This window comes from Oncorhynchus mykiss, chromosome 24, assembly GCF_057628025.1.
Source record: "Oncorhynchus mykiss isolate SJ-2025 chromosome 24, ASM5762802v1, whole genome shotgun sequence".
Taxonomy (NCBI): Eukaryota; Metazoa; Chordata; class Actinopteri; order Salmoniformes; family Salmonidae; genus Oncorhynchus; species Oncorhynchus mykiss.
This window is the reverse complement of record NC_143045.1, coordinates 17,936,940-17,963,423: the sequence shown is the minus strand read 5'-3', so window position 1 is coordinate 17,963,423 and position 26,484 is coordinate 17,936,940. Positions and strand designations below refer to the sequence as shown.

General features: G+C 41.7%; 3 protein-coding genes and 2 pseudogenes across 4 annotated transcripts; 1 reads left to right on the top strand and 4 right to left on the bottom strand.

The window, feature by feature from the left end:
- The first annotated feature begins 514 nt into the window (after positions 1 to 514).
- Positions 515 to 4,424, top strand: LOC110503890 (ribosome maturation protein SBDS). Of its 2 annotated transcripts, none has more exons than XM_021582507.3 (5): positions 515 to 1,300; positions 1,966 to 2,095; positions 2,211 to 2,411; positions 2,743 to 2,907; positions 3,317 to 4,424. In XM_021582507.3, the coding sequence occupies exons 1-5, from the start codon at positions 1,173 to 1,175 to the stop codon at positions 3,443 to 3,445; spliced, it is 753 nt and encodes a 250-aa protein (XP_021438182.2). In that variant the 5' UTR covers positions 515 to 1,172; the 3' UTR covers positions 3,446 to 4,424. The 2 variants fall into 2 exon arrangements, with proteins under 2 accessions (XP_021438182.2, XP_021438183.2); XM_021582508.3 differs by having other exon boundaries at positions 586 to 869.
- A 3,129-nt stretch (positions 4,425 to 7,553) lies between these two features.
- Positions 7,554 to 11,874, bottom strand: LOC110503889 (claudin-4). The gene has a single exon (XM_090218526.1). The coding sequence runs from the start codon at positions 8,632 to 8,634 to the stop codon at positions 7,948 to 7,950; it is 687 nt and encodes a 228-aa protein (XP_090074652.1). The 5' UTR covers positions 8,635 to 11,874; the 3' UTR covers positions 7,554 to 7,947.
- Positions 9,669 to 19,088, bottom strand: LOC118944098 (claudin-4-like; annotated as a pseudogene).
- A 3,060-nt stretch (positions 19,089 to 22,148) lies between these two features.
- LOC110503888 (claudin-4) lies at positions 22,149 to 24,012 on the bottom strand. Its single transcript, XM_021582505.3, has one exon. The coding sequence runs from the start codon at positions 23,347 to 23,349 to the stop codon at positions 22,714 to 22,716; it is 636 nt and encodes a 211-aa protein (XP_021438180.1). The 5' UTR covers positions 23,350 to 24,012; the 3' UTR covers positions 22,149 to 22,713.
- A 1,071-nt stretch (positions 24,013 to 25,083) lies between these two features.
- On the bottom strand, positions 25,084 to 25,997 carry LOC110503458 (claudin-4-like; annotated as a pseudogene).
- Between the last annotated feature and the right edge of the window lie 487 nt (positions 25,998 to 26,484).

Here is a 26,484-nt window from a genome sequence, read left to right as displayed (position 1 = left end):
GTAGGAGGGAGGTTTCTAGGTGTGAGAAGTGTGCAGAATGGCATGAGACAAAGGAATGTGTAACATTGGGGAAAGTAGTGGTACTGTATGTGTAGCAGTGTGATGTTGTTCCCCTAGGCCTAGATTATGCACCAAATTGCACACAAGGACCAATTCAAAAAGGCCAGTTCAAGAGGGGATGTTAATAATTTGATAATAATAATAATAATTCAGTGTATTTTTTTTATTTAATTACAGCTGCATAGCTAATGTTTTTCTTTGGTGTACAAACACTTTTTCATATCAATATTGTACATACATGTGATTGTAAAAGTTTTGTATATTTTGGTTTGGTCCATCGCGGATTATCTGTATTTCCATACTCCCTTATTGTTCTCTTTTGCCTGACCTTCAGATAGCAAGGTGCCTAAAAGCTAAAACCGCACCAAGGGTTAACATAATGCGTGTTGTCTCATCGTGTGCAGGGTAAATAAAAACAATTCAACTAGCAGACCTTCAGTTGTGGCAGCGTCCTAATTAAAAGTACACAACGCAGAACGAACTACGCTACATATGTGTTAATTGTAGGGGTGCAGGAAGTAGAGGAATATGGGTCAAGGGGGAGAAATCCTGAGAGGAGTGTTGTGAGTAGTAGACATGTACCAGTAGAGAGGGATAGGTCAACAAGTGATATGTTTCAGTAAAATTAGATGTTTAGCATTTATAGCAATGTTAATCAACTGTACTGCAGGGAGAGAACGTAAGTCTCAGAAAATTGAAGCTGTGGTGGCAGCTGCAGAGAAGTATTTGATTGTGCGAGACTTGACATCAGAAGAGTTACAGGATGTGTTAAGTGGTGATGTCCTATCCTTTCCGGTTGTTGGCATGAGGTAGGACAAAATTGATCTAAATAGTGGAGTAGGGTGCTGTATTTTTTGTGAGGGTAAAGTTAGATGGTAGGGTATTTGTTTATTTATTTTTCAAGTGAAGTATAAGGCAGTTGTACTCCAGTGTAGTAGGTGACGGCAATGCAACATATTAAACCTCATCGAAGAAGATCAACAAAAAGTCGGAACCTTTGTACCTAGTATGCGTTTCAGTCCGGCAGAATTGATGTGAAACTCATAGCACACCAACGCCGCAATAAATTTATCGTTTTACTGACAGATTACTCTGTTTTGTAAAGCAGAAATATGTCTATATTTACACCAACAAACCAGATCCGACTCACAAATGTGGCGGTGGTGAGGATGAAAAAGGGAGGAAAACGATTTGAAATCGCCTGCTACAAAAATAAAGTGATGAGCTGGAGATCTGGAGCGTGAGTGTTTAAGGAATTTGGCTAGCTAGCTATAATAGCTAGTTAGATCTGTTTGATACCCACCGAGGCACACATCAAACACTACGAGTATGTCAGACTAATGGTAGTATGTTTTCATCTTTGACTTATTTATAATGAGCTCCGAATGTAACTAAATATGTATATAAACAAGTTGTGCTGTTTCGGAGGAGCAAGTCATGACCTATCAATGGCCTTGAATCGTGCATCATATTCTTGCCCAGTGTCGAGAGGCTGTGGAATAATGAGGATCTGAGGAACAGTCTATGTGCCATGTGTTTTGCTTCTGGCATCTTTTGAATAAGAAAAAAAATGGGACACCCCATCGACCTCCCCCAGAACCAAATCCAGTAGCTGCTCAGAGTTCATACAATATTTGGTTTTAGGTATTGAAAGCATTTAGCACAGTGCTTCTATCCTGGTCCTGGGGACCCAAAGGGTGCACATTTTTGCCCTAGCACTATTAATCTGATTCCACTAACCAACTCATTGTCACACCTTTGATTAGTGGAATCAGGTGTGTAGTGCTAGGGCAAAAATGTGTACCCCTTTGGGTCCCCAAGACAAGGATTAAAAAACAGTGATAGCAAAACTTACTGTAAACACTTAATACATCTCCATGCAATTTCCATTTGCCAATTACACAGAGAGAAGGACCTGGATGAAGTGTTGCAGACCAGTTCTGTTTTCAATAATGTTTCCAAGGGTCAGGTTGCCAAGAAAGATGATCTGTCAAAAGCCTTTGGAACAGATGACCTGACAGAGATATGCAAAGAAGTAAATACATTGACAAATACAAACACCAGTAACTCATATTACACACATTCATTCAACATTATGTATTGCTATGATATTTGCCTATTCTATATTTGTCTTTTTCTTTGTCGGTCAGATTTTAGCTAAAGGAGAACTCCAGGTTTCAGATAAGGAGAGGCAGAGCCAGTTAGAGACGAGTTTCAGAGACATTGCAACCATCGTGGCGGAGAAGTGTGTGAACTTAGAGACCAAGCGACCATACACTGTCAACCTCATAGAGCGGGCCATGAAGGATATCCACTACTCTGTCAAGGCCAACAAGAGCACCAAGCAGCAGGTAGGGCTGGGACACAGTGTTGTTGCTACAGTACACTGGAGTCTAGACATTTTCCTTATTTTAATATTGGCAAGGAAACATGAACGACCGGCTTTGTTTTTAATGCTCACTCACTGTGCATACTGTGGGTACAAGCAGTGGCAAGATTTAGCCATAAATTATTCCCTTCAAATGTGAAGAGTTTGATCTTTCATATCAAACATTCTGAACCTGTATGTTGTTTAGCTACATAAACCAGAATACTTACATGGATGGCTTTTAGTACGTACCAACAAATGAGTCTTTGTCATGCTAATGCCGATGAATCTAACAGCTGTTTGTTTGTTCCTAGGCTCTGGAGGTGATCAGGCAGCTGAAGGATTCCATAGAGATCCAGAGGGCCCACATGAGGCTGAGGCTGGTGCTGCCGGCCAAGGAGGGCAAGAGGCTGAAGGAGAAACTCAAACCCCTCCTCAAGGTGGTGGAAAGTGAAGACTTTGACGACCAGCTAGAGATGGTGAGAGACAGATCCTTCTGGTTTATACTGTCCTACACAGTGTGTCTCTAAAGCGCATGTGTCAATCTCTTTCCACGCTGGGCTGAGTGTCTGCGGGTTTTCTCTCTTCCCTTAGACTTGATTGATGAATTGAGGTTACTAATTAGTGAAGAGCTCCCCTCGCCTGGTTGTTTAGGTCTTAATTGAAAGGAAAAAACAAAAACATGTAGACACTAGGTCCTCCATGGAATGAGTTTGACACCCTTGCTCTTAACTAAAATGGTTATATCTTATCTAGACATATCCAAATGAATTTGGAATACATTGTATACGCTATGAGTAGTAAATAGTTCAAGTAATGCAGCAACAAGCACTCTCTCCCTCCCCCTCTTTCTATATATATTTCTCAACCCCTCCCTCCATCCTCCAGGTATGTCTGGTGGACCCAGGCTGCTTCAGGGAGATAGATGAGTTGATCCGCTGTGAGACGAAAGGTAAAGGTTCCCTGGAGGTGCTCAGTCTGAAGGATGTGGAAGAGGGAGACGAGAGGCTGGAATAACCTTCACACAGAGCACTATAGGACTACATACATACACTATCTTACCACCACCGTTGCCACACAAACTGCAAACCCTTCATTAAAGAGACCGCTATTTCTAATACCAATGGATCCCTTTCCAACCTCTGTTTATTTGAAGATAATTATTTAACTGAACAGAATACATTTTTTCCTGCTCTACGTACAACTACTGGATGTATAGTCTCTCGTGACTGCTGATTTGCTTCTTGGTCTCGATTGCTGGATGTATGACCTCTTGTAAGTTGCATGATGCTTTAGCTGGAGGTTGATGGAAACCTGAACTCAAACATTGAGATGCTCTGTATTTCTTCAGTTTACAAAACAAGTTTGAGGCTTGTCAGGTATTGACCAGTTTTTCACTACATATTATGAGTTTTGGCAAACACTGACGAGTCATTTTCAATCATTATATTGACCCATGCAACATCAAACGCAGCTTGTGCAAGTTAATAAACACGTAATCAGATGGTTAACGTCTACAACATCAGAGGATTGATTACCTAGCAAGCCATCAAGGCAAGGTAAAATATCACAAATGGAGCTAGATTAAGCCAGAAGAATAATATACTTGTTGAACATAGCTATAGCCATCAGTCTTGTGTTTTTTCATGGTCATCACTCACTGCTAAGTTTGTCAAGGCCCTGACATCAGTGTATAGCTAGCTATCTTGCCAGGGCTTTTTGCTGCGATCAGGTGCGTGCACCACTTGAATGTGACCTTTGCTTATGAACAAAAAATGGCTCTATATAATTGAATTAAGTTATTTTTGTGAGTCAACTTCTACTCAAGTAATTAATATGGTTTTGACCCTGCCTTTCATTTTACCCAGTGTGGCATTTCACCATACTTATGAAGTCATATTTTACTATTACTAGTTAAAAATAATAACCCCTTAATTTATATATTCTTTCACAAGTCTTTCCTTATAAACAATTGCAAATAAAAATGTAATAATTTAATTTGTTATTCATTTTTGTGATTACTATAGCATTGTCTCTCCAAAAACTGAAGCCAAGCCAAGTTTACGCAGGTAAAGGGGCAATATCAAGAATGTATTACTGACAATACTCGAGCAGAAATTGTACAGTGCCTTCAGAAAGTATTCATACCCTTTGACTTATTCCACATTTTGTAGATTGTTTTTCTCGCCCATCTACACACATGACCCCATAATGACAAAGTGAAGACATGTTTTTATAAATGTTAGCAAATTTATTGAAAATTAAATAAAGAAATATCTAATTTATGTAAGTATTCACACCCCTGAGTCAATACATGTTAGAATCACCTTTGGCAGCGATTACAGCTGTGAGTCTTGATAAGTCTCTAAGAGTTTAGCACACCTGGATTATACAATATTTGCACATTTATTATTGAAAAAGTTCTACAAGCTCTGTCAAGCTGGTTGTTAATCATTGCAAGACAGCCATTTTCAAGTCTTGCCATAGATTTTCAAGCTGATTTACAGTACCGGTCAAAAGTTTGGACACACTTACTTATTCAAGAGTTTAACTTTATTTGTACTATTTTCTACATTGTAGATTAACAGTGAAAACAGAAACTATGAAATAACACATGGAATCATGTAGTCAGCCAAAAAGTGTTAAATCAAAATATATTTTATATTTGAGATTCTTCAAAGTAGCCACACTTTGACTTGACATCTTTGCACACTCTTGGAATTCTCTCAACCAGCTTCATGAGGACTGATTTTTCCAACAGTCTTGAAGGAGTTCCCACATATGCTGAGCACTTATTGGCTTTTCTTTCATTACGGTCCAACTCATTCCTAACCATCTCAATTGGGTTGAGGTCGGGTGATTGTTGAGGCCAGGTCATCTGATGCATCACTCTGTCACTCTCCTCGGTCAAATGGCCCTTATACAGCCTGGAGGTGTGTTTTGAGTCATTGTCCTGTTGAAAAACAAATTATTGTCCCAATAAGCGCAAACCAGATGGGATGGCGTATTGCTGCAAAATGCTGTGGTAGCCATGCTGGTTAAGTGTGCCTTGAATTCTAAATAAATCACAGTGTCACCAGCAAAGCACCATCACACCTCCTCCATGCTTCACGGTGGGAACCACACATGCGGAGATCATCTGTTCATCTACTCTACGTCTCACAATGACACAGCGGTTGGAACCAAAACTCCAATTTGGACTCATCAGACCAAAGGACAGTTTTCCACAGGTCTAATGTCCATTGCTTATGTTTCTTGGCCCAAGCAAGTCTCGTATTCTTATTGGTGTCCTTTAGAGGTGGTTCTTTGCAGCAATTCGACCATGAAGGCCTGACTCACACAGTCTCCTCTGAACCGTTGGATGTTGAGTTGTGTCTTACTTGAACTCTGAAGTATTTATTTGGGCTGCAATCTGTGGTGCAGTTAATTGCAGATTTCCGAGGCTGGAAACGAATGAACTTGTCCTCTGCAGCAGATGTAACTCTGGGTCTTCCTTTCCTGTGGCGGTCCTCATGAGAGACAGTTTCATCATAGCACTTGATGGTTTTTGCGACTGCACTTGGAAGAAACTTTCAACATTCAAGAAACATTTCGGATTGACTGACCTTCATGTCTTAAAGTAATGATAGACTGTTATTTCTCTTTGCTTATTTGAGTTGCCATTAAACTCTGTAACATGGACTTGGTCTTTTGCCAAGTAGGGCTATCTTCTGTGTCACAACACAACTGATTGGCTCAAATGCATTAAGAAGGAAAGAAATTCCACAAATTAACCTTTAAAAAGGTACACCTGTTAATTTAAATGCATTCCAGGTGACTACATCATGAAGCTGGTTTAGAGAATGCCAAGTGTGTGTAAAGCTGTCATCAAGACAAAGGGTGGCTACTTTGAAGAATCTCAAATATATTTTGGTTTGTTTAACACTTTTTTGGTTACTATGCGATTTCATATGTGTTATTTCATAGTTTTGATGTCTTTACTATTATTCTACAATGTAGAAAATAAAGAAAACCCCTTGAATGAGTAGGTGTGTCCAAACCTTTGACTGGTACTGTAAGTCAAAACTGTAACTAGGCCACTCAGAAACATTCCATATTGTCTTGGTAAACAACTCCAGTGTACAGAATACTTGGTTTGTATTTTAGGTTATTATCCTGTTGAACGGGGAAATTGTCTCCCAGTGTCTGTTGGAAAGCAGACTGAACCAGGTTCTCCTCTAGGATTTTGCCTGTGCTTAGCTCTGTTCCGTTTCTTTTTATCCTAAAAAAAACTCTAGTCCTTGCCGATGAGAAACATACCCATAACATGATGCAGCCACCATCATGCTTGAAAATTATGAAGAGTGGTACTCAGTGATGTGTTGTGTTGGATTTGCTGTAATTCAGGACAAAAAGTTAATTTCTTTGATACATTTTTTTGCAGTTTTACTTTAGTGCCTTATTGCAATCAGGATGCATGTTTTGGAATATTTTGTATTCTGTACAGGCTTCCTTCTTTTCACTTGGTCATTTAGGTTAGTATTGTGGAGTAACTACAATGTTGTTGATCCATCCTCAGTTCTCCTATCACAGCCATTAAACTGTAATTGTTTTAAAGTCACCATTGCCCTCGTGAAATCCCTGACCGGTTTCTTTCCTATACGGAATCTGAGTTATGAAGGATGCCTGTATCTTTGTAGTGACTGTGTGTATTGATACACCATCCAAATTGTAATTAATAACTTCACCATTCTCAAAGAGATATTCAGTGTCTGCTTTATTTTTTACCCATTTACCAATAGATGCCCTTCATTGCTAGGCATTGGAAAACCTCCCTTGTCTTGGTGGTTGAATCTGTGTTTGAAATTCCCTACTCGACTGAGGGCCCTTACAAATAATTGGGGCAGAGATGTGTGGGGTACAGAGATGAGGTAGTTATTCCAAAATCATGTTAAACACTAGTCCATGCAGCTCATGTGATTTGTTAACCAAATGTGTACTTCTGAACATATTTAGGCTTGCTGTAACACAGGTTGAATACGTATTGACTCAAAACGTTTCAGCTTTTCATTTCTTATCAATTTATAAAAAACAGAATTCCACTTTGACATATGGGGCATTGTGTGTAGGCCAGTGACACAAAATCTAAATGTAATAATTGTTTAATTCAGGCTGTAGCACAACAAATTGTGGAAAAAGTCAAGGGGTGTGAATACTTTCTGAAGGCAATGTAACACTTAGATGCTTAACCCTCACCACCAATACAAAAATTAAGCAAGTTGACAACATTTCAGACCCAATTATTACAGTTGAAAGCGCAATTAACTCTCCATGGGTAGTGCTACTCCTACTCCTATTATAAATTCTTCAACATCTTTCAAAGTGCTTCATTGCAGTAGAAGAATGACTTCTAACATTGTCTATAGTACCTAGAAATCCATTCATACCTAGTACACATGCAATTTAGGTAGAATTTCACAGAAGAATAATTCATAGGTGGAAGATTCCTCACTCAAGGCCCTCAGAGTGATTGCATCTTCTCATGAAGGCCGTGTTGTTGCCCGAGCATACTGGCTGTGTCTAAAAGCAGTCCTGTGGATAGTATCCAGGGGGTTGGTTGGCTCCTGCTCTGCCACAGGATAACCTGGAGGGTAACTCCCTCTTTCTGACTCATCCTGCTGCTGGAACATGAGGCATCTAGTACTGAGAAACCCTCCCCCTACTACCGTCAGAGAGAAGGAGATCCATCCTGTGTACAGAGCAGCTCCCCAGTCTCTCCTCAGCACCACAGCGCCCTCCAGTGGCTCATTAGTGTGGTGGCAGGTCCAAGCGACAGGGACAAGCAGCAGCATTCCAGACAGCACAAACACCACACCGGAGACAACTTTCACCTGATTCCTCTTCGGAAACCACACCTCTCCAATGATACTGATGACCACAGCAAAAGCTCCAGCACCTATAGAAGCCATGATCAAGCTTCTCCATGTTTGGAAGTTTCCAGAGAGGGATAACAAAGACTGGTAGAAGGAGCAGTGGAGGCTACCGTCATGGTTGAGGTCCCAGTGGTCCCATTCCAGCCACACCCCATCCCAGTATGCTGGCAGCGTGGCTGTGGAGTTGTCCAGAGTGCCGCTGACTTTCCACAGGGGCAGGCAGCGGGTGAGGATGGCGCACAGCCAGCCTGCAATGCCCAGGCCCAATGCCGCTAGCTCCAACTGCCGCTTCATGACTGAGCTGAGCTTAGCTCCTCACAGGAAGAGGCCTAACAGCAGGGTTTAACCAGCTGCAGGCACAGCAGGGTGGGTGTCTGTGTGAGTATGTGCTTGTGTGTGTGTCTAGCCTGTGTGATTTGAAACCACTCCTCCCGGATTCCTGAAAAGGGCGTGGGGCATCAGTACAGCTCTACAGCTGGGGAATAAAGGGGTTTCCTTCTGTTTACTGTGCCATGGTTTCACAACAATTCGTCTTTTTCAGTTTCACCACAGCCACTAAAACAAAGATTCCACTGTGTCTTCTGTTGACTTCAGCCTCTGACTTTGTGATCTTGTAGGAAATAAGCCTTGTGTGCCTCACCGTGTACAGCATCTAGTCTTTCACACTTAATTCTGAATGTTCAATGTTCTCCCTTCTAATCAGTTTTGATACACCTTTTTCCAATAAGATAAAAGAGATGCAACAAAAGTAATTTAGAATCAAAATGTTTATTTATATTCGGTTCAAATCGCAAATCATTCAAAGAACATGATTTGCTGCCCTCTAAAATGCTGCATATATTTTATTTTAAAGCAGATTCTAGTCACAAAGTAAAATGTGAAAAACATTGTTCCTAAAACACATTACAAGAAATAACCACAGTTTAATAGGATGTAAAAAATGTGGACGTACTTGTACTGTCAATAACAGTAACCTGTTGATTTTCAGTGATTATATTTCAATAACAGATATTTCCTCAACAAACATCTTTCATGGGGATAGTGAACATTTGAATATCTACAATTACCTAAGCCAGACTTATTTTATAACAATAATTAACTAATATTATCTTATTTTTAATAACTTCCACCAAAGCTACTGTATCAAATAGTTCCAGGGCAATTTTAAATGCATCAAAGTCAGACAATACACTGAACGACCAGACATGCACATGCAATGTTCAAAATTACAATGTTCTGATGGAAAAACATGCTGTGACATGTCTCTTCAGAGTGCCAACACCTGCATGATTTACCTGAAGTTAACAGGCAAATAAAGCACTCCCCTCTCACACATAGTTCTTTATGGCGTAGCTGCTGTGAGTGTGAGTGGGCATCCTAGCCAGGGTGTACCTATTGCTGGAACCATGCCTGCCCTCTCTCCCCCCTGGAGGACATCTGGTACACAGCACCCCTCCTCCACAGAACAGGAACCCAGAGGTCACCCAGCCCACATAGATGGCCACCCCCATCTCCTTCTTCAGTACCTCAGGGACCCGCGGGTTATAGAAGTCCCTAATGATAGACTGGGCTGTCCAGGACACAGCCACTATGATGCTTAACCCAGCCAGGGTGAAGGTGATCCCTGCGGCCTGCACCATGCAGGCTTTGACCCTGGGATGGCTCAGGCAGTTGGTACACCTAGCCCCCAGGAGGAAGACGAGGAACGCCAGGCAGCCCAGTACCATGCTGATGACAATGAGGCCCGGGCCGCCTGGAGGTCATGGGACAGGGGGGGGGGTGTTTGGGCTACAGGGGACAGGGGGGGGGGGGGGCTACAGCTTGCACAGAACTGGGGATAAAAGAAAGGGAAAAATATGCTCAACATGGCTGTTTGCTCTTTTATCGCTGTGATTTCAACCTAGCAATTACCACACTTTTTTTTTACAAAGACAACAACGAAAAATGTTTTGATCATTTAGCAGACGCTCTCTAGATCTACTTACAGTATTGATTCCATTCATTTTCGTACTGCTCTACCATGGGAATCGAACCCAAAACTCTGGTAATGCAAGTTGCAATACAAGATACCGCTTGTTCCACAGTCAAAAAGTCCATGAATTCCAATTGTCCGTGCTGAAGCACTGAGGTTTATGCACTTTGTCTGTTTGACTGAAAGGAACGCCAATGCAATGATGCATTGTGTGGTTCTAGGTTGGACATTGTCCACCCTACAGTTCTTCCTAACAGGCACACTACAGGACAGAGATGAGTAGGGATGTTTCTGTTTGGGGAGTAGAGGCCAATCAGCTTGTATAATGCAGAAACCGTTAATTTCACCCCTCAGTTTATTGCCTATCACACCTTTAGATCCCACATCAATACCCTTTTAGGAAATTCATTTTAAAATGAATAAACTCTTTAATTGGAATAATACTGTATCTCTGACACTAATAACCTGCCCTGTCTGAATTATGTTTTGGCTTTGCCCGGTTCCATTGCCAACTGCAGTAAACAAGGGGTTGTTCCCTATTGGACATGAAGGGAGGGATAGTCCATTGATAGATAACCTTTTATGAAGTATCTTTGCCACTTCACATGAAAACTCCAGAAGTGGATCATCTATTTTACAGTGGAACTTGGGGTACTACCATAATGATTATTGGACATAGACTTACTACAATATGTTATGTTTACAGTTTTCTCCTCTAGCCACTCCCAGTTACCACACATTTAGATATTGTTCTGACATGCTTTGTTTTGCTTCTCACTTCGCTGCTAAAAATATATTGAAAATCTACTAAACCAGAATAGTTTTACTAGTGAATTCCCAGAATTGATTATTCAACAGTGAGCCTGCAATGGACTATACAAGGTCAGTGATTCAGTCAGCACAACATTGAGATGTGATGTATCTCGTTAACTTGACATGAGCTTGACTTTACTAAATAAAGTGATATACAAAACAAAGTAAATGTATTAATTACCATGACTGAGCAGATTTTTCCATCAGTGTTCCTATTAGATAAACATCACAGGATTTTTACAAAGGTATTTTCTATGTTTATTTCACCTTTATTTAACCAGGTAGGCCAGTTGAGAACAAGTTCTCATTTACAACTGCGACCTGGCCTAGATAAAGCAAAGCAGTGCGACACAAACAACACAGAGTTACACATGGGATAAAAAAGCGTACTGTCACGCCCTGGTCTTAGTATTTTGTGTTTTCTTTATTATTTTGGTCAGGCCAGGGTGTGACATGGGTTTATTTATGTGGTGTGTTTTGTCTTGGGGTTTTTGTAGGTTTTGGGATTGTGGCTTAGTGGGGTTTTCTAGCATAGTCTATGGCTGTCTGAATTGGTTCTCAATCAGAGGCAGGTGTTTATCGTTGTCTCTGATTGGGAACCATATTTAGGCAGCCATATTCTTTGAGTGTTTCGTGGGTGATTGTTCCTGTCTCTGTGTTTGTTTGCACCAGATAGGCTGTATAGGTTTTCACGTTACGTTTGTTGTTTTCATATTGTTCGTTTTTCTTCGTCATTAAACATGTTTCAAGAATACCACGCTGCATTTTGGTCTGACTCTCCTTCACCGCAAGAAAACCGTAACACATACAGTCAATAACACAATAGAAAAGTCTATATACAGTGTGTGCAAATGTAGTAAGATTAGGGAGGTAGGGCAATAAATAGGCTGTAGTGGCAAAATAATTACAATTTAGCAATTAAACACTGGAGTGATAGATGTGCAGACGATGAATGTGCAAGTTGAGATACTGGGGTGTAAAGGAGCAAAAAATAATAACAATATGGGGATGAGGTAGTTGGGTGGGCTATTTACAGATGGGCTATGTACAGGTGCAATAATCGGTAAGCTGCTCTGACAGCTGATGCTTAAAGTTAGTGAGGGAGGTAGGTAGCATTGTTAGGTGCTTTGTCATAGTTTTTGTCAGGTGGGTGGCAGACAGTTTCTTCATCATTTGTCATATTATAACTATGCTGAGAGAGGGCATGAGTATATACCACTAGATAGCAGTAGTGTGTCATCAGTGTATTTGATGGAGGGACATGACTGAGGTGTTGCACTATATTGCAGGTTTCTTTGAATAGAACAGAACGAGAACAAGAAGCAGTGAATCAGTCATTCAGATTGAAACAATTATGCTAAAGTTGATACTGGGTGGAATATTAGGATAATTTGATCATTCAATCTTACATAATATTAATGAACTGTCTTTGTAACACAACTGAATATAACGTGACAATCAATTATTTGATATTAAACTTTATCTTAACTCAATAACAAAACACCTAAGGCTAAGAGAATTTAATGGTGAGACATTTTCTGCATGAGAACGGCATAACTCGAGCCCCTCTCTCTCCCAGATCAACAGATCTGATAGCATGGGAACATGGCACTTTTTTCTCACAGCTTAGTGTGAACCGACTCAACTCACTCCAGTCTTTTTATAAACAACCATAATTGGTTATTTTATTGATTTAGATGTTAAGAGTGGATTGATTTCCCCTTTACAATAATAACTGTCACAATAAACATACAGTAAACCCAATGTTTGGATGCCTTCAATTGTATATGTTGGTCGAAAAACACATTGAATCAAAATCAAACTTTATATCTCACATGCGCAGAATACAGCTAGTGTAGACCTCACCGTAAAATGCTTACAAGCCCTTAACCAACAGTGCAGTTCAAGAAAGAGTTAAGAAAATATTTACCAAATAAACGAAAGTTAAAAACGTATAAAAAGTAACACAATAAAATAACAATAACGAGGCTATATACAGGGGGTACAGAGAGTAGCAGCAGTGTACAACACAAATGGAGGGGGGGGGGGGGTCAATGTAAATAGTCCAGTAGTCAATTGATTAATTGTTCAGCAGTCTTATGGCTTGGGGGTAGAAGCTGTCTGACTTGGCGCACCGGTACCACTTGCCGTGCGGTAGCAGAGAAAACAGTCTAAGACTTGGGTGATTGGAGTCCCTGACAGTTTTTTGGGCTTTCCTCTGACACCGCCTAGTATATACAGTTGAAGTCAGAAGTTTACATACACTTAGGTTGGAGTCATTAAAACTAGTTTTTCAACCACTCCCTAAATTTCTTGTTAACAAACTATAGTTGGAGGGAAAAGGAGGATGCTTACAAGCCGAAGAACACCATCCCAACCGTGAAGCACGGGGGTGGCAGTATCATGTTGTGGAGGTGCTTTGCTGCAGGAGGAACTGGTGCACTTCACAAAATAGATGGCTTCATGAGGAAGGAAAATTATTTGGATATATTGAAGCAATATCTCAAGACATCAGTCAGGAAGTTAAAGCTTGGTCGCAAATGGGTCTTCCAAATGGACAATGACCCCAAGCATACTTCCAAAGTTGTGGCAAAATGGCTAAAGGACAACAACGTCAAGGTATTACAAAGCCCTGACCTCAATCCTATAGAAAATTTGTGAGCAGACCTGAAAAAGCGTGTGCAAGCAAGGAGGCCTACAAACCTGACTCAGTTACACCAGCTCTGTCAGGAGGAATGGGACAAAATTCACCCAACTTATTGTGGGAAGCTTTTGGAAGGCTACCTGAAACGTTTGACCCAAGTTAAACAATTTAAAGGTAATGCTACCAAATACTAATCTACTATTATTCTGACATTCTTAAAATAAAGCGGTGATCCTAACTGACCTAAAACAGGGAATTTTTACTAGGATTAAATGTCAGGAATTGTGAAAAACTGAGTTTAAATGTATTTGGCTAAGGTGTATGTAAACTTCAGACTTCAACTGAAGTTCCTGGATGGCAGGAAGCTTGGCCCCAGTGATGTACTGGGCCGTACGCACTACCCTCTGTAGCGTCTTACGGTCAGATTCCGAGCAGTTGCCATACCAGGCGGTGATGCATCCGGTCAGGATGCTCTCGATGGTGCAGCAGTCTCCTGAAGGGGAAAAGGTGTTGTCGTGCCCTCTTAACGACTGTCTTGGTGTGTTTGGAACGTGATAGTTCATTGGTGATGTGAACACCAAGGAACTTGAAACTCTCGACCCCCTCCACTACAGTCCTGTTGATGTTAATCGGGGCCTGTTCGGTCTTTTCCTGTAGTCCACAATCAGTTCCTTTGTCTTGTTCACATTGAGGGAGAGGTTGTTGTCCTGGAACAACACTGCCAGTTCTCTGACCTCCTCCCTACAGGCTGTGATGTAGTTATTGGATTTGAAGCCTGGGTAGAGTTATTTGACACCAGATCCTGTCAAACAGGTTTTCTCATTGTACTGTTTTATATCTCACAGAGAGCATTTTATGATGATGATGAATGCTTAGGGAAAACAAGGACATCAGTGGGAGTACTGAGTCAACACACACACCTGAAATATGGAAACAATTGTTTATGTAATAAAAGAGGACATACAACAGTATAAACGTGCTGACTAATATAATCTGCAACAGTGTATATATAATCAACTTCCTTTAAATGGTTGAAAATTACATTGCCATGCAATACTCCGAGAAACAAATAACATTTACATATATCAAAATAGTGGCATATTAATACACTCATACACTTAGAAAAAATTGCCATCTCGAACCTAAAAGTGTTCTTTGAATAAGCCTTTTTGGTTGCAGGTAGAATCCTTTTGAATTCTATGTAGAACCCTTTCAACAGAGGGAAGCATTCCAAACGGAAATGGTCCAACAGCGCCTATTCAACCTCAGGAGGCTAAAAATTGGGCTTGTCACTTGAAACCCTCACAAACTTTTACAGATGCACAATTGAGAGCATTCTGTCGGGCTGTATCACGTCCTGGTACGGAACTGCACCACGCACAACCACAAGGCTCTCCAGAAGGTGGTGCGTCTGCACAATGCATCACCGGGGGCAAAACTACCTTCCCTCCAGGACAAGTACAGCACCTGATGTTACAGGAAGGCCAAAAATATCATCAAGGACAACAATTGCCAGAGCCACTGCATGTTCACCCCGCTACAAGGCAAGGTCAGCACAGGTGCGTCAAAGCTGGGACTGAGAGACTGAAAAATAGCTTTTATCTCAAGGCCATCAGACTGTTAAACAGCCACCACTAACACAGAGAAGCTGCTGCCTACATACAGACTTGAAATCATTGGCCACTTGAATAAATGGATCACTAGTCATTTTAATAATGTCACTTAATAATGTTTACATATCTTGCATTACTCATCTCATGTACAGTGCCTTGCGAAAGTATTCGGCCCCCTTGAACTTCGCGACCTTTTGCCACATTTCAGGCTTCAAACATAAAGATATAAAACTGTATTTTTTTGTGAAGAATCAACAACAAGTGGGACACAATCATGAAGTGGAACGACATTTATTGGATATTTAAAACTTTTTTAACAAATCAAAAACAGAAAAATTGGGCGTGCAAAATTATTCAGCCCCTTTACTTTCAGTGCAGCAAACTCTCTCCAGAAGTTCAGTGAGGATCTCTGAATGATCCAATGTTGACCTAAATGACTAATGATGATAAATACAATCCACCTGTGTGTAATCAAGTCTCCGTATAAATGCACCTGCACTGTGATAGTCTCAGAGGTCCGTTAAAAGCGCAGAGAGCATCATGAAGAACAAGGAACACACCAGGCAGGTCCGAGATACTGTTGTGAAGAAGTTTAAAGCCGGATTTGGATAAAAAAAGATTTCCCAAGCTTTAAACATCCCAAGGAGCACTGTGCAAGCGATAATATTGAAATGGAAGGAGTATCAGACCACTGCAAATCTACCAAGACCTGGCCGTCCCTCTAAACTTTCAGCTCATACAAGGAGAAGACTGATCAGAGATGCAGCCAAGAGGCCCATGATCACTCTGGATGAACTGAAGAGATCTACAGCTGAGGTGGGAGACTCTGTCCATAGGACAACAATCAGTCGTATATTGCACAAATCTGGCCTTTATGGAAGAGTGGCAAGAAGAAAGCCATTTCTTAAAGATATCCATAAAAAGTGTCGTTTAAAGTTTGCCACAAGCCACCTGGGAGACACACCAAACATGTGGAAGAAGGTGCTCTGGTCAGATGAAACCAAAATTGAACTTTTTGGCAACAATGCAAAGCGTTATGTTTGGCGTAAAAGCAACACAGCTGAACACACCATCGTCACTGTCAAACATGGTGGTGGCAGCATCATGGTTTGGGCCTGCTTTTCTTCAGCAGGGACAGGGAAGATGGTTAAAATTGATGGGAAGATGGATGGAGCAAAATACAGGACCATTCTGGAAGAAAACCTGATGGAGTCTGCAAAAGACCTGAGACTGGGACGGAGATTTGTCTTCCAACAAGACAATGATCCAAAACATAAAGCAAAATCTACAATGGAATGGTTCAAAAATAAACATATCCAGGTGTTAGAATGGCCAAGTCAAAGTCCAGACCTGAATCCAATCGAGAATCTGTGGAAAGAACTGAAAACTGCTGTTCACAAATGCTCTCCATCCAACCTCACTGAGCTCGAGCTGTTTTGCAGGGAGGAATGGGAAAAAATGTCAGTCTCTCGATGTGCAAAACTGATAGAGACCCCAAGCGACTTACAGCTGTAATCGCAGCAAAAGGTGGCGCTACAAAGTATTAACTTAAGGGGGCTGAATAATTTTGCACGCCCAATTTTTCAGTTTTTGATTTGTTAAAAAAGTTTGAAATATCCAATAAATGTCGTTCCCCTTCATGATTGTGTCCCACTTGTTGTAGATTCTTCACAAAAAAATACAGTTTTATATCTTTATGTTTGAAGCCTGAAATGTGGCAAAAGGTCGCAAAGTTCAAGGGGGCCGAATACTTTCGCAAGGCACTGTATGTACTGTATTTTATACCATCAATTGCATCTTGCCTATGCCGCTCGATCATCACTCATCCATATATTTATATATTCTTATTCCATTCCTTTACTTAGATTTGTGTGTATTAGGTAGTTGTTAGATATTACTGCAGTCGGAACTAGAAGCACAAGCATTTCGCTACACTCGCAATAACATCTACTAACTATGTGTATGTGACCAATACAATTTGATTTGATTTGGGGACAGCTGAATAATCGTTTTGGAACCCTTTTTTCTAAGAGTGTAGTGCTTCCCTGGCTAAGCAAAGTTGTGCATATTTTCCTTCATAGCACACTGTCTGTGCAAACAACATCCTTCCACTGGAACCTTTTCCTTCATAGTACACTGTCTGTGCAAACAACATCCTTCCACTGGGACCTGTTCCTTCATAGTACACTGTCTGTGCAAACAACATCCTTCCACTGGAACCTTTTCCTTCATAGTACACTGTCTGTGCAAACAACATCCTTCCACTGGGACCTTTTCCTTCATAGTACACTGTCTGTGCAAACAACATCCTTCCACTGGAACCTTTTCCTTCATAGTACACTGTCTGTGCAAACAACATCCTTCCACTGGGACCTTTTCCTTCATAGTACACTGTCTGTGCAAACAACATCCTTCCACTGGAACCTTTTCCTTCATAGTACACTGTCTGTGCAAACAACATCCTTCCACTGGGACCTTTTCCTTCATATTCCATTGTCTGTCCATATACATTATATGTCACATTCGTCATAATGAGTTGACCAAGGCGCAGCGTGAATAGAGTTCCACATATTTTTAATAAACTGAAACTCACAAAAAAAAACAATAAAGCATAAACGAACCGTGACGCTACTGGTGTGCACTCAGGCAACTCAATGTAGACAAGATCCCAAAAAACACAATTTAGGAATTGTATTTTATTTCACCTTTATTTAAGAAGGTAGGCAAGTTGAGAACAATTTCTCATTTACAATTGCGACCTGGCCAAGATAAAGCAAAGCAGTTCGACACATACAACGACACAGAGTTACACATGGAGTAAAACAAACATACAGTCAATAATGACTACCTAAATATGATCCCCAATCCAATCAGAGTCAATGATAAACAGCTGTCTCTGATGGGGAACCATATCAGGTCAACATAGACATACAAAAAACCTACATGACCCACCCTAGTCACTATCACGCCCCAAACAACATAGAAAGTAAACAGCTTACTATGGTCAGGGCGTGACATTATACCACCAATACCTTTTGAAATGTTCATGCCGACCAGTTTGTCCCATGAACTGTTATGTTAAATGTAGGTCTTTGTTGGGGTGGAGGGGCTTGCCGCAGAACCTGCTGCTTTGATGTGACCTCCTGACGACTAAGCCCCCTCACATAGGGGGATTTGTCATGCTCCCTGGGGGAGCAGTTACCATGGATCCCAGCCCCCCAGCTGATGTAGAGCGCGGCCCCCAGGTCCCTCTGCTGGGCATCCGCCAGGAGCGGATTGTAGAAGTCCTGGATGAAGATTCTGGCCGTCCAGGATACAGGGATGAGACACAGGAACCCACTGATGATAGAGCACCCCCCCCCCCCCCCTGCCCCCACTGTCATCTGTGCCTTGGCTACCTCCTCCACCACAAAGTTGGTGCACTTCCCCCCGGTGAACGCCATGAGGAGGCTGGCGATTCCTACCACGATGTCCACCACGACCAGCGCTCTGGCAGCCTGCAGGTCGGAGCTGAGGGCGAGCAGTCATTTACCTTACACTGCATCTGGCCCGCGCTCTGGACCACACAGCTCATCCAGATGCCCTCCCATATGGTTTGCAAGGTGACAATGTTGTTGCCGTTGAAGGCTGTTACCCTCCACATGGGCACGCCGCAGACAATGATTGTCCACACCCAGCCGAGCAAGGCCAGGGCACTGCCCAACATCTACAGTGCCTTGCGAAAGTATTCGGCCCCCTTGAACTTTGCGACCTTTTGCCACATTTCAGGCTTCAAACATAAAGATATAAAACTGTATTTTTTTGTGAAGAATCAACAACAAGTGGGACACAATCATGAAGTGGAACGACATTTATTGGATATTTCAAACTTTTTTTAAAAATCAAAAACTGAAAAATTGGGCGTGCAAAATTATTCAGCCCCTTTACTTTCAGTGCAGCAAACTCTCTCCAGAAGTTCAGTGAGGATCTCTGAATGATCCAATGTTGACCTAAATGACTAATGATGATAAATACAATCCACCTGTGTGTAATCAAGTCTCCGTATAAATGCACCTGCACTGTGATAGTCTCAGAGGTCCCTTAAAAGCGCAGAGAGCATCATGAAGAACAAGGAACACACCAGGCAGGTCCGAGATACTGTTGTGAAGAAGTTTAAAGCCGGATTTGGATACAAAAATATTTCCCAATCTTTAAACATCCCAAGGAGCACTGTGCAAGCGATAATATTGAAATGGAAGGAGTATCAGACCACTGCAAATCTACCAAGACCTGGCCGTCCCTCTAAACTTTCAGCTCATACAAGGAGAAGACTGATCAGAAATGCAGCCAAGAGGCCCATGATCACTCTGGATGAACTGCAGAGATCTACAGCTGAGGTGGGAGACTCTGTCCATAGGACAACAATCAGTCGTATATTGCACAAATCTGGCCTTTATGGAAGAGCGGCAAGAAGAAAGCCATTTCTTAAAGATATCCATAAAAAGTGTTCGTTTAAAGTTTGCCACAAGCCACCTGGGAGACACACCAAACATGTGGAAGAAGGTGCTCTGGTCAGATGAAACCAAAATTGAACTTTTTGGCAACAATGCAAAGCGTTATGTTTGGCGTAAAAGCAACACAGCTGAACACACCATCGTCACTGTCAAACATGGTGGTGGCAGCATCATGGTTTGGGCCTGCCTTTCTTCAGCAGGGACAGGGAAGATGGTTAAAATTGATGGGAAGATGGATGGAGCAAAATACAGGACCATTCTGGAAGAAAACCTGATGGAGTCTGCAAAAGACCTGAGACTGGGACGGAGATTTGTCTTCCAACAAGACAATGATCCAAAACATAAAGCAAAATCTACAATGGAATGGTTCAAAAATAAACATATCCAGGTGTTAGAATGGCCAAGTCAAAGTCCAGACCTGAATCCAATCGAGAATCTGTGGAAAGAACTGAAAACTGCTGTTCACAAATGCTCTCCATCCAACCTCACTGAGCTCGAGCTGTTTTGCAGGGAGGAATGGGAAAAAATGTCAGTCTCTCGATGTGCAAAACTGATAGAGACCCCAAGCGACTTACAGCTGTAATCGCAGCAAAAGGTGGCGCTACAAAGTATTAACTTAAGGGGGCTGAATAATTTTGCACGCCCAATTTTTCAGTTTTTGATTTGTTAAAAAAGTTTGAAATATCCAATAAATGTCGTTCCCCTTCATGATTGTGTCCCACTTGTTGTTGATTCTTCACAAAAAAATACAGTTTTATATCTTTATGTTTGAAGCCTGAAATGTGGCAAAAGGTCGCAAAGTTCAAGGGGGCCGAATACTTTCGCAAGGCACTGTACATGCCCATAGAACCCATTCTGAATGCAGTGACTCTCTGTCTCGCGCTACTCGTCGACTCACTCTTTGTGTCTCCAAGTTAATATTGGAAGCTGATCAAGTGTTTATGTACATTTGAAAATGAGAAAGAAGAGTGTTACTAGCTGTTATAAGAAACAGAGAGCCAGCCAAAGAATCTCAGCCTTACAGGATTCTTTGTTGTCTGTGGACAATAAAGGTGAGTGTTTCATTTTATTCTCCTTTTTGGAGATGGTAGATCGGTTTACAAAAGCTGTTATGGTTCAAACACACGATGAGGAACGAGGATGTAGGTATGTGCCAGAAAACTCAGCAGCTTAAAAGCTCAAACTGCTAAATAAACTTTCAATGGGATTTGACATTATCAGCAATAGATGGCAAATAGTGCTGAATTAACTTTATATATAGTTGTTGGAGGGCAGAAAATAAAAGAGAGGATTTTTTAACTCATCATACCTTCTTAGTTTACACATTCTCAACTTAAAAAACAACAGTGATGTGTTTTACTTTGCTTACACACCTATGCCAAGCTTCACTCTCACTGGCTTCGAGACGTCACCATAGTATCCAGAGCATGCAGTATGCCCCAACCGGTTTGGAGACATTCACATGGCATTGGCACACCAATGGACAGAAGAGAGAGAGGGGGGGGGGGGGGGGGGAGCGAGAGATAATCTAATCTGTTTAAAGTCATACAACATATTTCTCCATGTGCACTGTTAACTAAAGCATTATGTAATGTACAGTATGTAAAAAGTGTGTCACTTTCACAAGAAGATGTGCCAATTATACCAAAACATGTCACAAGGAATTACGATGTAGTTTCAGGGGTGATAAGGTAATACTGTTCTTAGTGCTTCACAGTTAAAGAAAGTAGGGACTATAGTCTATTCAACAATGAAAACAAACCCGGTTCTGCCAGTTTCTCTAATGTTTGTCTGGCGGACCTAAATTCTACATAGCTGGTTCTGAGAGGAAGCCAGTTTAAAATACAGAACTGTTTTCTTATCTCACCTGACGTAAATTGGGTAACTGGTTAATCTGTGCATTCTTGCCCCACTTTAAAGATTTAGAAAACGAATTGGTGTCAATCTGTCACTGCCAGTCTTACAGTAAATGTCTCAGAGGGTATAATGGGGTAAATTTATTTCAAATCGTTAGAAGAAATAGGTGTTCTCAGGATTGTGTGACCGGACTAAATATTTTCCTCACTTTCTTACTCGAATCAATGGGATGTAAAATCCCACTTTCCAAAACCACTTTTTGGTGTAATTCGAACAGAAGACAGTGGGGAAGGATCATCAGAAGGTAATTTCACCTAAATACTATGCTATTAGACATTTAAGATTTCCGCTGAGATAAAGGAAATCACAGTAACTTGGAGTCTATTTATTTAAAAAAGACAGTTAAGACCAATGTGTAAACTTTGTTGGAAACATTTTATAGAAAAATAAAGTTAGCAATTGAATAAGTTCTTTAGACATAATCAATGAACATATATTGTATGTTTGCAAAACATACTGTGATCTACAGTACAAAGTTATGACAAGTGAATAATACATATATACTGTACCTATGGTTTAACTCTCAAATCATATTGCCCATGTTCTTACATGAATATCAATATTATCATTCTGGTACAGTGTCCTTATACAGCAAAAGAGAAGTTAGGGTTATGGGAATGGCTTCAATTCACTTCAGTCATCCCTTCATGACTCATGAGATGATCCCTACAGGCAGCATATACAGTCACACTACTTCTCTTATGGGCAGGAGTTCTGTCTTGTCTTTTTCTTGCAGTCCTAAAGTACTCAGTAAATTTGTTTTCATAGATTCATTCTGTTTTGATTTCACATCACTTTCAAAATGTAAAATGCAGAAGAACAAGACTTGAAAATGCCAAGTCTTGCAGGGTATTTTCAATTCACAGAGGATTACCAAAGGTAATCAAATAATTTATAGTCTCTCTTTCAACAGTTTCCTGCTCAGACGTAAGCTCTGCTGGTAGCTGTGGATCTTGCCTGTGAGTACTTCACTGGGTAGTTGTCACGCTCCTCCTTGGGTGGGCAGGAGCTGCAGAGGAGCCCCCCTCCCAGGATCAGGAGCCCTGCGGTGCCCCAGCCGATGTATAGCGAGGCCCCCAGCTCCCTCCTCTGGGCCTCGACCAGCAGGGGGTTGTAGAAATCCCTGATGATGGTGTTGGCGGACCAGCAGACAGGGACGAGGATGAGGACGCCAGCCACGATGAAGATGATCCCGCTGGCAATGGCTACTTTAGCTTTGGAAGCTTCATCCTCCACGAAGTTGGTGCACTTTCCTCCAGCAATTCCCAGGAGGATGCCGAAGCATGACGCGATGATGGCGATGACGCTCAGAGCTCTGGCAGCCTGCAGGTCCTGGGGTAAGGCCAGAAGGGAGTCGTAGATCTTGCACTGCATCTGTCCCGTGCTCTGGGTTACACAGTTCATCCACAAGCCCTCCCAGATGACCTGAGCAGTCACGATGTTGGCTCCGATGAAGGCTGTGACTTTCCACATAGGCAGGGCACACACAATGATGGTCCCCAGGAACCCGATGATAGCCAGGATGAAGCCCAGCATCTGTCTTCCCATCGACACCATTTTGAAGACTTCTTGTTTTTTGTTGTAAAATCAATGAAGCTAGGGGCAGAGGTTGTAGAGGAGAGTCAACGCAGGTCAGCTCAGCTTGGTTGTAATCGTTGTTAACTAATGGCTCAGTCACGTCCCCTGAAGTTATATGGACCTCTCTGCTCCTGAAAGGGTGGAGTCAACTTCTTTCCCCCTGACCTGAAACCAGTTGACATGGTAATTTTCATGCTGGGCCAGATTCTTTCACTTCCCCGGTCGGTATGTGTGGTTGGCGACCGGTTTCGATGAGACACGCTAACGAAAACAAGACCTGTGAAGAGATAGTAATTTGTCCATTCAAACAATGCCTCTGTAGTGAATGCTGGATAGCTGGGAGGTTAGGCCTGTCTGCCCACAGGTTATGGTAGAGACATAAACTGTCAACAATGCCACCTGAATTAGTCATGGCCGGAAGTTCGAAGCTACTAATTTTGTTCCATGTTTTCATGATGACATTGTTATTGCAACAATTTTTTCCTCTAGTCAAGTTGCTAATAACACCAGAATTGTGATTTGTCATAGCCAGAAGTAAGTTTAGGCCTATATTCACTTTCTGTTTTCTTGGTTTTGATCCTGAACCCATTTCTTTCTTGTAATAAACCAATACATTAAATAAACACATTACAGAACATTGCCTTTAAGCCGGTTCAGATCTAAGAGACCTTCATTTTAAAGAAAGCTGTTGGTAATCTAATTAAACAACCGATTTGAGTTACAGTTTAGAATCTCAAAACTATCCCACTGAGCACAGGCGTCAATTCAACATCTATTCCACGTTGGTTCAACGGACCTAATTTTATTGAAATTACGTGGAAACAACGTAGATTCAACCAGTGTGTGCCCAGTGGGATGTTTGTATATTTGGAGAGAGGAGATATGAGGTAGCTTATGAGAAACCATGCTATCGCCAAAATAAACAGAAATTACCAGTTACGTCATTATGTAACTAAAAGATGTTGATCCCTTAAAATCCTTAAGAGTCTACCCCATCAACATCCATCAGTTTAAGCTAGAGATATCTTTTTTTTTTGCACTGGCTGTGTCTCAATCAGCCACATCCACCTATGTCGACCTTCCGCATCTGCGGTGGAAGGTGGCCGAGCTACAGCGATGTTTGTCAGCCCATGAGACACCCCTAAAATTGGCCTTCTCACGAAAATGTCAGTAGCGTCCGAACGGTTTGGCCTACAAAACTAATATGGAAAGATGAGACTTCTCCATTTTTGCTCTACAACCCCTACAAGCCCCACAGGACTCGTCTGATGTCAGTAACGCTGATGTGCCATTTTCTGTAGCGTCCAAACTGTTTGGGCTACAAACTATGTGTCACGGGACTCATCTTAAGGTAACCCTAAAAAGAATAGAAGATGTATGGAGAAGGTTTTGTGGCAACAAAAATAAAGAGGTTAAATATGTGTAAAAAAAAAATATATATAAATAAAATATATATATATATCCAGAGCTTTCTTATATCTTCTAGATGTAGCACAGACACTTCAACACTTTATTCCTCATGATTGACTTTTTACTGTATTTTTGCCATTTATGAATGTGTTATTCAATGTGCTTCTATTGGCTTTTGTAGAAAAGGCCAAATGCAATATTTTTCAAAAAATTTTTTTGATACCTGAAGGGGTCCTAAAATTCCAAATCAAATAGCTACATGAATCATGGTATGAACATCTTAAAACAATTTAATACGTTAGCTTAGTGAAATAAGTACATTTTGGTGGCACAATCACACTCTGCAGAGGCAAAGCAAAGCAAAACAATAGCTTGAAAACATCAAGGTCGAGAATACCAGTCAATATTCAGGGAGAACATTCCTCTTTCCATTTCACTTTGTTACAGATACTGTCCAGGCCGTCCAGGTACAGCGTATTCTATTGGTGCTGCATACGGCTTGCTTGGTGCACACGACTCTGTCCCTGAGTAGGGCCTGCTGGTTGGGGTGTAAACTCTCCCACAGGGCCCTGCCTGGACCATTGGTTGGCCTGGATAGGGGTACATGGGCGCTCCTTGAGGATAGCTCGGTTACCCATACATCTTCTGGGGCGGGCAGGAGGTGCAGAGGATGATCCCCCAGATGAGGAGCAGCGCTGTGGAGCCCAAGCCGATGTAGATGGAGGCTCCTATCTTCCTCCTCTGGGTCTCGATGGTCAGAGGGTTATTAAAGTCGGAGATAGTGAACGTCGCTGACCAGCAAACAGGGATGAGGACCAGAAGACTACCAATGAGCAGCAGGATGCCTCCAAGGATCGTCAATTTACTCTTGGAGGAATCCGATTTCAGGCAGCTGGTGCACTGGCCCACGATGGAGGTGACAATAAAACAGGCCAACAAAGTTGAAGATGATGGAGATGATGACCAAGGGCCTTGCTGCCTGGAGGTCCATGGATAGCCTCATCACTGAGTCATTTATCTTACACTGCATCTGTCCCGTGCTCTGCATCTTGCAGTTCATCCAGAGGCCATCCCACATGATCTGGCCTGTCACAATGTTAGCACCAATGTACGTACGTGGTCACCCTCCACATGGGGATACCCATGGTCACTGCCACCCCCACGAAGCCGATTAATCTGAGCAGTAGGCCCAACACCTCCTTGCCAATCCTCCCCATGACGAGAGGCTGTGTCTTTATTGAGAAAAAGATCAATTTGGCTGCCTAGGTCAGAAACAACTGGAGCCTGCTGAGGAGGATGAATGTGCAGGAGGAGTAGTTTCCTGTCACGAGGTGAGTTGTTCTGGACAGACCAGATTCCTCAGACTGTCACGCTGTAGATACTGTGTGACACTCAGACAGAGCTGAAGGAGTGGTGGCAATCTTTTACTCAATACTGTCATTTTCAGAAAGCTCTCTTTCATGTGCGACAGGTTCAAAACAACATGGAGTTCAGATAGTCACACTTCTTTCCATCAATAGACACTGAAACTGGCACTTCCATGAAGGCATGACCATCTGTCAAAATGCTCAATCCCAAACCTTCACTGTGACTTTGAAAATGTAAATACCCGTATAGGCAGGGCTATTTATTTTACAAATAAGAACATTGGTTTTACTGACACCGTTTATCAACATTGGGAAATAGTATACTTCAAAGATGCAA

Bases quoted from the DNA above. Each gene is read 5' to 3' on its own strand.
- LOC110503890 (XM_021582508.3), top strand. From the start codon at position 709: ATGTTAATCAACTGTACTGCAGGGAGAGAACGTAAGTCTCAGAAAATT. The intron at 870-1,965 runs GTAGGACAAAAT...CCAATTACACAG, and splicing joins TTTCCGGTTGTTGGCATGAG to AGAGAAGGACCTGGATGAAG. The intron at 2,096-2,210 runs GTAAATACATTG...TTTGTCGGTCAG, and splicing joins TGACAGAGATATGCAAAGAA to ATTTTAGCTAAAGGAGAACT.
- LOC110503889 (XM_090218526.1), bottom strand. From the start codon at position 8,634: ATGAAGCGGCAGTTGGAGCTAGCGGCATTGGGCCTGGGCATTGCAGGC.
- LOC110503888 (XM_021582505.3), bottom strand. From the start codon at position 23,349: ATGGTGTCGATGGGAAGACAGATGCTGGGCTTCATCCTGGCTATCATC.